We start from the raw sequence: 11,373 nt of genomic DNA, 5'->3' as shown, positions 1-11,373 counted from the left end.
TATTTTCAGACAGCAAGTTGACATTTTTATATAGAGTTTTTAGAAACAATTGATAGCATTTTAGCTGACAATCCAAATAAACATAATTTAATATCACACAACTAATCCATATAAACCAAATCCATGTAACATGTCATCATAGTACCATATTAGAAGCCAACATACAGGTCCAAATGACATGTCAAACACCAACATATAGGTCTAAATGATATGTCAAACAAAAGTAGGAACTAGTATTGAGATCTCTAGGACAACTAGTAGTGAGCTACATATCAAGCATTGAAACCTAATAATGTAGCAAGCATCCCAGAAGTTCCTCCTCTTCCCCTCCTTCCTCTTCTCCTTCCTAAAGCACTTGCGCGCTATATGAGAAAATAGAAAAATTGTGTTAGTAAAGTTACTTATTACTAAAATATGTAGTAAAGAGAAACAATGTTGGCTTATCTTACTTTGTCTCATTATTGGCCTCTGCTGACCCTCTTTCTAGAAATTGAAGAAGACTCTTCCATGGTGGCCAACTGGAGTTGTCTTGGAGGTGGCCAACTGGAGATGCTACTGTGGGAGTCCAAGGGGCGGAGCGCGAGGCCCCCAGGCGCGCCTCGTCGTGGGCGCGAGCCGGGGGAAGGGGTCCGGTGGAGGGAGGGGGAGGGCGACACACCGAGCCGGTACTCGCACCGAGACGGGGAGGAAGTGGGCCGGAGGGAGCACGCCAAGCTGGGGGAGCAGGGCGGAGGGAGGCCAAGGAGGAGAAGCACCACCACTAGCAGGACGTCGCCACTGGGAGCCACGCCCAAACCCAAGCTTGCGACGGGGAAATAACCCGATGCGTTACCGAGCACCGGTATGAGCGAGTGAGAAAGGAGCGATTCATTCTTAGGGGCATTGTTGTCTTTTCATCTAGGTGCTTTTCTTTTTTAGTTTTTTGGCCATTTAATCCCACCAGTCTAGACGGTGTTAAGGACCAGGGGCAAATGACTGCTTTGTTTGAAAATTAAGATGGTGAAATCACAAAGTTAAAAAAACAATGGGTAAAATCATCATTGAGCTTTGAACTAGGGGCAAAAACATCAAAATCGCTAACATCTAAGGCCGTGTTAGGTATAACTTTGTTTCACTGGTGTAGTAGTTTTTTTTTCTTCAACTTTACAAGCAGCTCCACTACTGAAACTGAAACCGTTTTGAAAAAAAGTATGGTAAAACAGCTTCTCATAGTAGATCAGAGAGAGAAACTAGGAGAAACTAGTATTTTCAAATCCATCCAGCACCCATCTTCTGCGATGGTATTTTTTAATATTCACGTGTCAAACTGTTTCATTTTACTTCGTTGGCAAAAAACAAATGATCCAAACAGCTCTTGAAGCTTTAAGGCCTTGTTTGAATGTGTATGTATTAATCTTAATCCACATGTGTTGAAGTGGATCATTCTAATCCACTCAACACATATGGATTGAATCGAATACACATGTATCCAAACAAGACTAAAAAAGGTTATACCAAACGGACCTAAAAATACTATCAAAGAACCCAATTAGGTTCTAGAACAAGAAAATTATGTTATCGACCATTTTTATTGTTATACAACTAAAATAATCAAAAATTGACATATGTTATCAAAAGCGATGACGACCAGAAGATAATTCCATGAAAAATGTACGGCAGAACATAAAAAGGAGAAAATAATAAATTGACAAAAAGGTAATAACAAAGTAGAAACTCAAAAGATATCGCATGAATCACTCACCACGAAAGAAATTAACACAAAATAGATGGAAAACATTCGGCCCATGACGATGATGCTATCTACTAAACGGGCCGTCGGAAAAGTAAGGAAAAATTGGCCGACGTCCAAGATCACTATCAACCCAACAGCAATCCATCCTATCTATGTTATGGCCTGATGATCCTCCTGATATTGTAAAGTTTGTGGTTGCTCGCGACCAGGGGCGGATCTATCGGTGGGGCGGGGGGGCTCAACCTCCCCTACCCAAACCGAATCAGTGCAAATTACTGTAGAGCCTCTATGAATTTTTAGATAAAGTTCTATAGTATAGGGGGGCTGAGACTTAAGATCGAGCAGCAGTGTTGTTCAGTCCCCCCTACAATATTTCCTGGATCCGCCGCTGCTCGCGACTGTGCTGAGCTTTCGATAAGTAATGCAAGGCCATAGAGCCAAGTTTGTGATCAAAAAACAGCAATCCATCCTTGTCCGATGCGCTCCTGTTGAAAAGGAGTTTCAACTTGGATGCCTGCGCAAGCTCGCTGCCGGCGGTAATGGTACATGAGCATCACCGCGCGAGTGCGTGCACCGTACACGCCTCACGGTGCTGGCGCGGACTCGTCTCGTCTGCTGAAGGTTGTCGTTGCTGCTCGGTGGGCTCGCGGCCTACCGCCTGGGGTGTGGCGACGGTGCTCGGGGACGTATCGCAGGCGGAGGGGAGCGCGCGGCCGGTGCTCGCCGTCAACAGCGAGATTGCACCTGCGTTGTGGCGACGAGAGCTTCTCTGCCCGGCAGTTATTTGGCGGAATGACCATGCAAGCGGCCCGCCCAGTCAGGAACCCCGTTCGAGTAGCATGCCTGACAGGTGTTCAACGAAATGCACGCAAGCTTGATGGTGTGCCGTTCCTGCTCGAGCCAAGCTAGCAAGGCGCGGCAATGATGGAGGCAGAGGCCGTTGCCCGAGCTGACCTGGGCGATGTGCAATACTGGATACCAGGCCAGGGTATGCATCCCAATGCCATGCTGACAAGTTGGACTACGGGTAGCGGTAGCCAGCTTGCCACTGTAACAGGTGTGTGCCAACTGCCCTTCTGTAAATCCTTTGTCAACAAATTCCTGCAAATGAACACGCTTCCTATCATGTCCACAATCTTAAGCCAAAAGATTTTTCCATTACTACTTACTATGAAATTGCCAAATAAAAGAAGTATTTGGCGTTTGATTTTCATGTTACAACTTGGGAGGACAGAAGAAAAGAATTTGTATTTTGAAAATCTGTCATGCAAAGCGCACTTCTGTTCACGACCACTATATAAAAACAAGTCACTCGTCGTCCCTCTTGTACTCAGTGACATTATCTTATTATGCAACTTGGGTTTCTTATGCTAAATACGATGGGGCAACTGGTGCAGATACACGTGGGCTTAAATATCATCATGAGTTCAGCAGGGCTCACCAACTGCTCCATTAACCTATCTGCAGTGCTTAAAACAATTAGAGGATAAAGATTCAAGAAACCCTGCAGAGACACATATGCATGTACTATATATTTCCTTAAGAGAATTGTCAGGTAACTACATACTAAATTAACATGGTACTGTAGAGATTGTAGTGCCAAGTTGGCACTGGTTTAAGGTATTAGTTAGATACGTCTTCACTACGTGGTTATCCTTTATACCACCAAACATACCTGGGGACTGGGGTTGATGGATTACCGTGAGTTGATCTATCATTCTAAACAACAAATGAACCTCAAACTACGTCATAATCAGTGACCATATGGTGGTTCTAAAAGGCTGTCAAAAAGAATATTTAAGGGTTTTAAGGACAGTATTACCATGTGATCAAGGTCAAGTCTCCCATGCAAGGTCAACTAAAAGGACATGCATTATGCATTATTGTAAACTGAAGTACTCTACTTTTGACTAAAAATTTCATACAACAACAACAATAACATAGCCTTTCAGTCCCAAGCAAGTTAGGGTAGGCTAGAGTTGAAACACACCAAGAGCCCCAAGTCACGGTTTAGACACTTCAATAGCTGCTTTCCAAGCACTCCTATTCAAACATAGATCTCTAGGTATATCCCAAGCTTTCAAATATCTTTTTATTGCCTCCTCCATGTCAATTTCGGTCTTCCTCTACCTCTCCTCATATTATTAGCTTGGCTTAGGACTCCACAATGCATTGGTGCCTCTGGAGGTCTCCTTTGGATATGGTCAAACCATCTCAACTGATGTTGGACAAGCTTTTTTTCAATTGGTGCTACCTCTAGGTGATCACGTATATCATCGTTCCGAACTCGGTCCATTCTTGTGTGACCGCAAATCCATCGCAACATACGCATTTATGCAACACTCAGTTGTTGAACATGTCGAATCTTTATAGGCCAACATTCTGCTCTATACAACATAGCCGGTCTAATCGCCGTTCTATAGAACTTACCTTTTAGCTTTTGTGGTACCCACTTGTCACAGAGAATGCCAGAAACTCATCGCCACTTGATCCACCCTGCTTTGATTTTATGGCTAACGTCTGTATCAATATCTTCATCTCTCTATAGCATCGATCGCAGATACCGAAAGGTATCCTTCTTAGGCACTACTTGACCTTCCAAACAAACATCTCCCTCCTCCTGTACAACTCCACCAAAGTCGCATCTCATGTATTCGGTTTTAGTTCTGCTCAATCTAAAAACTTTAGACTTAAGGGTCTACCGTCATAACTCTAGTTTCCTATTTACTCCTGCCTGGCTTTCATCCACTAACACTACATCATCAGTGAACAACATACACCAAGGGATATTCCCTTGTATGTTCCTGGTAACCTCATCCATTACCAAGGCAGAGACATACGGGCTTAAGGCTGATCCTTGATGAAGTCCAATTTTAATCGAGAAGTAATATATGTTACCATTGTTTGTTCGAACACTAGTCACAACATTGTTGTACATGTCCTTGATGAGGGTCACGTACTTTGATGGGACTTTATGTTTGTCCAAAGACCACCACATAATATTTCTTGGTATCTTGTCATAAGCCTTCTCCAAGTCAATGAAAACCAAGTGGAGGTCCTTCTTCTGCTCTCTAAATCGCTTCATAACATGTCTTATTAAGAAGATTGCTTCTGTGGTTGACCTTCCAGACATGAAACCAAATTAGTTTGTTGATATCTACGTCATTCCTCGCAGGCGCTGCTCAATGACTCTCTCCCATAACTTTGTAGTGTGGCTCATCAACTTAATTCTCTGATAATTAGTATAATTTTGGATATCTCCCTTGTTCTTGTAGATTGGTATCAATATGCTTCTTCTCCACTTCTCAGGCATCTTGTTCGATCGAAAGATATTGTTGAACATCTTAGTTAGCCATACTATAGCTATATCCCCGAGACATCTCCACACCTTGATTGGGATACCATCAGGGCCCATCGCTTTACCCCCTTTCATCCTTTTCAAGGTTTCTCTGACCTCCGATTCTTGAATCCTCCGCACAAAGCGCCTCTTAGTGTCATCAAACAAATCGTCCAGCTGAACGGTGGTGTTCTTGTTCTCACCATTGAACAATTTATCAAAATACTCTTGCCATCTATGTCTGATCTCATCCCCCTTCACTAAGACCTACTCCCTCTCATCTTTTATGCACTTGACTTGTTTGAAGTCCCTTGTCTTCCTATCGCGAGCCCTAGCCATCCTATAAATGTCCTTCTCTCCTTTCTTCGTACTCAAACATCGGTAAAGGTCCTCATAGGCCCGCCCCTTTGCCTCACTCACCGCTCGTTTTGTAGTCTTTTTTGCCACCTTGTACTTCTCTATGTTCTTTGCACACTTGTCATGATACAAGCGCTTATAGCACTCCTTTTCCATAATAGCCTTTTGCACATCTTTATTCCACCACCAAGTGTCTTTCGAGTTGCATCCGCTCCCATTGGTCACTCCAAGCACCTCTAAAGCAACCTTCCGAATGCATATTGCCATCTTCTCCCACATGTTGTTTGCATCGCCTTCATCATTCTAAGGGCCCTCTTCAATGACCTTTTCCTTAAAGACCTTTGATGTCTCCCCTTCTAATTTCCATCACTTCATTCTAGCAACCCTACCTTGTTTGTTCCCACGAGCTTGCACCAGAAAGCGGAAGTCAGCCACCACCAGCTTGTGTTGAGCGACCACACATTCTTCAGGTATCATCTAACAGTCCACGCATGTTCGTTTATCCCTCCTTCTAAGGACAAAGTCGATTTGACTAGAGTACTGGCTGCTACTAAAGGTCACTAAATGGGACTGTCTCTTACGGAAGAAAGTGTTAGCTATCAGCAGATCAAAAGCTATGGCAAAGTCTAAGACTTTCTCTCCCTCCTGGTTCCTACTACCATATCCGAAACCCCTATGAACCGCCTCAAAACCTGCACTTGATGTACCTACATGGCCATTAAGATCACCTCCTATAAAGAGCTTCTCGCTACTAGGGATAGTTCTAACCAAGCGATCTAAGTCTTCCCAGAAAAGCCGCTTAGCACTCTCACATGGCCTACTTGGGGGGCATACGCACTAATTACGTTTAAGACTATATCACTAATGACAAGTTTAACTAAGATAATTCTATCCCCTTGCCTTCTCACCTCCACCACACCATCCTTGAGTCTCTTATAAATCAAAACCCCTACTCCATTTTTATTTAAAGTTATCCCTGTGTACCAGAGCTTGAAGCCGGTATTGTCCACCTCCTTCGCCTTCTGCCCCTTCCATTTAATCTCTTGGACACATAAGATATTTACATGCCTCCTAACCGTTGTGTCCACTAACTCTCTTAACTTACCTGTAAGGGACCCTACATTCTAGCTACCTAAACGGATCTTAGTTGACTCGACTAGCTTCCTTACCCTTCGCACCCACCGAGGTAGGTGTGAAGACCCTTGCTCATTTTACACCACACCGGGGCGCCGATGTGGCACGCCACTAAGGATGCGACGACCCGATCCTTGCTCACTTGACACCGTGTCCAGATCGCGACACAGCGCGTCACGAGGGTGACGACCCGACCCTTACTCATTTAACACCATACCCGGGTTCCGACATGGCGCGTTGCTAAGAGGGTTACGCCCTAATGGGATTCTTTTGGGTTTCATCTCTATTAAAGTGGCTAAGTTTTTACATTGGCTCGCCGCACCTAACACAACCCTCCTCCTTTACTCGGGCTTGGGAAAATTTCATAGCAGGAAAAAATATTTTGGCTTTTTGTTGAAGTTCAGTTAAACATGAAAAGACAAATAGAATGAAATGGAGCACAAAAGAAACTGGCAGAAATGAAATGGTTGTATATTCTTGAAGCCCATCCTACAAAGCAACGCAGACACTGCACCATAAAAGAAATATATTGTTTGATTGATTCATAGGTCCTTGTATGAAATATATTATTCTTTTGTCATAATTTGAAAATTCCTTCTTATCATTGGGTGTGAATGCAGAAAATCGTGACCTGAATCTTACAAAAATAAGGGGAGCTCTTGTGCAGTCAACTACAAGAACTTCAATAGAAGATGAGTAGATAACACCTTACTTCATAGAATAACCAATATTTTTTTCTTTGATTGTTAATACTAAAGTTTCTATCAGTTTGAATTGGCCATGAGTAGGAGTTGGGGCGCCTTTATGTGACTGCATATTCTCTATCGTCTCCCTTTACTTTATCTTCTTAACCTTTCCCTAATATCTAGTGGAGGTGTATCCAAAGACCATGACCTGTGCGTATAGCTCATCTCCAAACTGATCTTCAAATGCTACAGCCTTCAGAGACAACTGGAATTTTCTTTGCAAGCTTGAGCTCAACTCTATGGAGTCCAGAGAGCAGCCTAGCAGTGACCATCTGCCTGGAAACTCCGCCCTTGAGCAACAAACGCCACACCAAGGCCAAAGTGACAATAATCCAGATGCTGATGAAGCTGAGCTCCTATGGAAGCTAAGGAAGTACTTGATCCTGATGGCTATCCTAGCTGCAGCCATAACATATCAGGCAGGGCTGGCTCCGCCAGGTGGATTCTGGCAAGACAACCAGGATGGCCACACTGCAGGTGACATCGTGCTAAGCGTTAGCTACCCGAAGCGGTACCATATTTTCTTCTACTGCAACACAACAGCATTTGCGGCATCACTGATTGTCCTGATATTGCTCCTGGTTAGGGAGCTGAACCGCAATGCAGTTTGGCTTCGGGCACTACAATTCACTATGGTATTGTGCTTGCTTGGGCTCATGGGGGCCTATGCTGCCGGGAGCTGCAGGGAGGAGAAGACTTCAGTTTACATTTGGGTATTACTTGTTGGCATCTTCGCATATGTCACACTCCATGTCATATTCTTCCGGCATATGGCACCTAAATGGCTGCGGGATATGTTCATGGGTATCCAGAGACTCTGGAAGGATTTCCTGGGTAAAATTTTCAAGAACGCACAGAGCAGGTCAGATGAGCAAGAGCCTTCTGACAAGATGGAGGAATTGGAGCGAAATCGCAGTTTCTTACTGGTTCTTGCCACATTAGCAGCATCAGTAACATATGTTGCAGGTCTAAGCCCACCAGGTGGCTTCTGGCCTGACAACAAGAAGCCTCAATATCTTGCTGGTGACCCAGTGCTGCTAGAGCACCATCCCCGCAGGTTCAAGGCATTCTTGGTCTGCAATGCAACATCTTTTGCTGGATCCCATGTGATCATCATCATGCTCCTCAGTAATACAGCAGTGGATCATGTTGTCAAGTCAAATGCTCTGCGGTTGTGTGTGCTTGTGAGCCTATTTGGGCTTATGGGGGCTTATGCTGCTGGGAGCTGCAGGGAGGTCCGTACATCTCTCTATGTGTTCTGTCTTGTTGCTGCAGTTTTGCTCTACCTCTTCCTCCAGTGGATCGAACCTTTTGTGACAAAGCCAGCTTGTGTAGAGAAGTCCATTGGATGGATGAGAGAAAAGAAGAATGAAATGCTCCAGAAACTGTGCTCTTTTGTTGAGAAGGGGAGTGGGATTCCAAACAATGACAGAGATCCTGACCTGTCAAGGCCCACTGCAGAACATCCATCCAGCAAAAGCATGTCAAGCATTTCTGGTGATGCAAAGGATGACCTACAGAAATTGCGCACATATCTCCTATTGCTTGGCATCCTTGCTGCCACTGTCACTTATCAAGCTGGGCTCAATCCACCTGGTGGCTTTTGGGCAGACAGTGTTGATGGGCATATTGCAGGGGACGCAATCTTGGAGGCTATGCATCCCAGGCGTTACAGGACATTCTTCTATTGCAATGCTACGGCATTTGTAGCATCTTTGGTCATCATAACCTTACTTCAGAGCAAGCTGATTACCATTGGTGCTATGAAGCGCCACATATTGCAAACAGCAATGATACTGGATCTCTTTGGTCTTATGGGGGCCTATGCTGCTGGAAGCAGCAGAAAGTTCTCGACATCTGTCTATGCGTTCATCTTAATGCTTCTTGTTTTCATCTATGTCATACTTCATGTTCTGCTATCTGTGGCTCTGAAGACACGACGGAATTGGATAATAAATCATTTCAGAAGAAATGATACAATTGATAGTGATGATGATGAGAAGAATTTGGAAAAGCAGCGTAAGTTTCTTATGTTGCTTGCAGTACTTGCAGCTTCTGCCACATATCAAGCTGGCATAAACCCACCTGGTGGCTTCTGGGCTGACAATAATGGTGGCCACCGAGCAGGTGACCCAGTATTCCTTGATGAGTTTCCACTCCGCTACAAGGTTTTCTTCTATTTCAATGCCACTGCTTTCGTGGCATCCCTAGCTGTGATTATGTTGCTTGTTAGTAAAAGGTTATGTCACAAGGGCCTCCAATCCTATGCGCTGCATGCATGTGTCCTGGTTGATCTGATGAGCCTCATGGGTGCTTTTGCAGCTGGAAGCTGCAGGAAAGTGTTAACATCGGTGTATGTCATCCTTGTTGTTCTTGCTGTGTCTGTTTATGTCATGATTCAAGTCCTGGTTTTGACATTTGCCAAGGACAAGGTGAATGATTTCCTGGAAAGGATGTTCAGCATAGGGGCTTTTGACCGCCAACATACATCCATAAATCATGAGAGAAGTATCAGGATTAGGAAGAGAACTGAGCACAAATGGCGCAAAGATTTGATGCTCATTGGAACTCTTGCAGTTACTGTCACATACCAAGCTGCACTGCTCCCACCAGGTGGGATCTGGCCTGATGACCAGGAAGGCCATTTTGCTGGTGATCCAATTCTTCAATATACCCACCCAAGACGGTATAAGGTATTCTTTTATTGCAATGCCACGACATTCACGGCGTCGATAGTCATGGTCATCCTCTTGTTGAACAATACAATAAGCAAGTACAAGAGATCTCTCCTTGCCATGAAAACAGCAATGGTATTGGACTTGCTCGGTCTGCTCGGTGCATATGCTGCAGGCAGCTGCAGGAAGTTGAAGACATCTGCTTACATTTTGTTTCTTGTCATTGCTGTGTTCATCTACATCGTAATGCATGTATTGCTGTCATTTGACAAGGTGGCTTTATTGGTGAAAAGGAAGGGACAGAAGTGGATGCCGTTTCTGAAAAAACTGTGGGTTCTCATTGAAACTGAACCTTTGGACCATCTGTCATCTGCTGGGCAACCGGGAGAGGTGCCTCCACCTGTGTAGTCTTGATGTGGCATTTGTTGAAATGATATCAGATATTTACATCTTGAAAAGTTCTGATGCCTTAGAAACGATTTTTTTTTAAAGGGAAACGACAAGTTATATACAAGTACAAAGGGGTGAAAATAAGAGAGAAAAACAGAAAAGAAAGACAGGACAAGACTATTGTAGTCGGACACCTGATTTCCAATGCAAAATCTCATGGTTCTAACGTTTGCAGAAATGTGACCTGTTGTATGGAGTACTGTTAAGCGGTCCTTTCTCAGTTCATAATTCGTAATATACATTTTAGAGTGCACTTTTCGCTTCCTCGGCCTAACTACTCTGTCGGTGCTCAGCATCATTCATCATTGGGTTACTGGAATCAATGGGAAAAAAAATCATTGGTGAAGCCTTAGGCTCGAAGACTTGGCTAAAAAATAGCCTACCCTATTAGACCTCATTTGGATGAGCTTTAACTAAAAATTACCTAGCTATTCCATTCATTCCACTTCATTTGTCCTCTAATATAGCATATTCAAGCATTTGAAATTTGTCTTGAAATATAAGGGATTCGCGGAAAAAAAAGATACTCTCTCCATCCCTAAGGCGTTTTGACATTTCTGGGTTCATAACTTTACTATGCATATATACATAACATATATAAAAGCTATGAGTCTAGAAATAACAAAACATCTTATAATTTGGAACGGAGAGAGTAATATTTTACTTGGTTCAGTCCTTGCTATATTTTTATATAAAGGAACTGAGAGTTTATATTTTAATCATGAGGAATAGAATTGGATTATGATAAATTAGGAAGTTATAAGTGAGGAATACAGTCTATTGCATTCTTTCTTATTTTGCGTAAAAATGGCTAGAATGCACTATATTGGAAAGCAAACTGTAAAGTGTTTTGGTAGTTTTTACTATACACTTTGATATACATTGTCCAGATACACGTAAAGACAATGTATCTAGAGAAGGCAAAATGTCTCGTAATTTGGA

The 11,373-nt window shown here is 43.4% G+C and overlaps 1 protein-coding gene across 1 annotated transcript; it reads left to right on the top strand.

Annotated features, from left to right (window-relative positions):
• The first annotated feature begins 7,545 nt into the window (after positions 1-7,545).
• On the top strand, positions 7,546-10,507 carry LOC136525186 (uncharacterized). Its single transcript, XM_066518178.1, has one exon. It carries the CDS (start codon positions 7,546-7,548, stop codon positions 10,387-10,389), a length of 2,844 nt encoding a protein of 947 aa, XP_066374275.1. The 3' UTR covers positions 10,390-10,507.
• The last annotated feature ends 866 nt before the right edge of the window (positions 10,508-11,373 follow it).

This window comes from Miscanthus floridulus, chromosome 19, assembly GCF_019320115.1.
Source record: "Miscanthus floridulus cultivar M001 chromosome 19, ASM1932011v1, whole genome shotgun sequence".
Classification (NCBI taxonomy): domain Eukaryota; kingdom Viridiplantae; phylum Streptophyta; class Magnoliopsida; order Poales; family Poaceae; genus Miscanthus; species Miscanthus floridulus.
The sequence above is the reverse complement of the archived record's forward strand: the minus strand, read 5'-3'. Positions and strand labels throughout refer to the sequence as shown.

What these genes read in the sequence shown, in the direction of transcription:
- LOC136525186 (XM_066518178.1), top strand. Translation starts at nt 7,546, where the DNA reads ATGGAGTCCAGAGAGCAGCCTAGCAGTGACCATCTGCCTGGAAACTCC.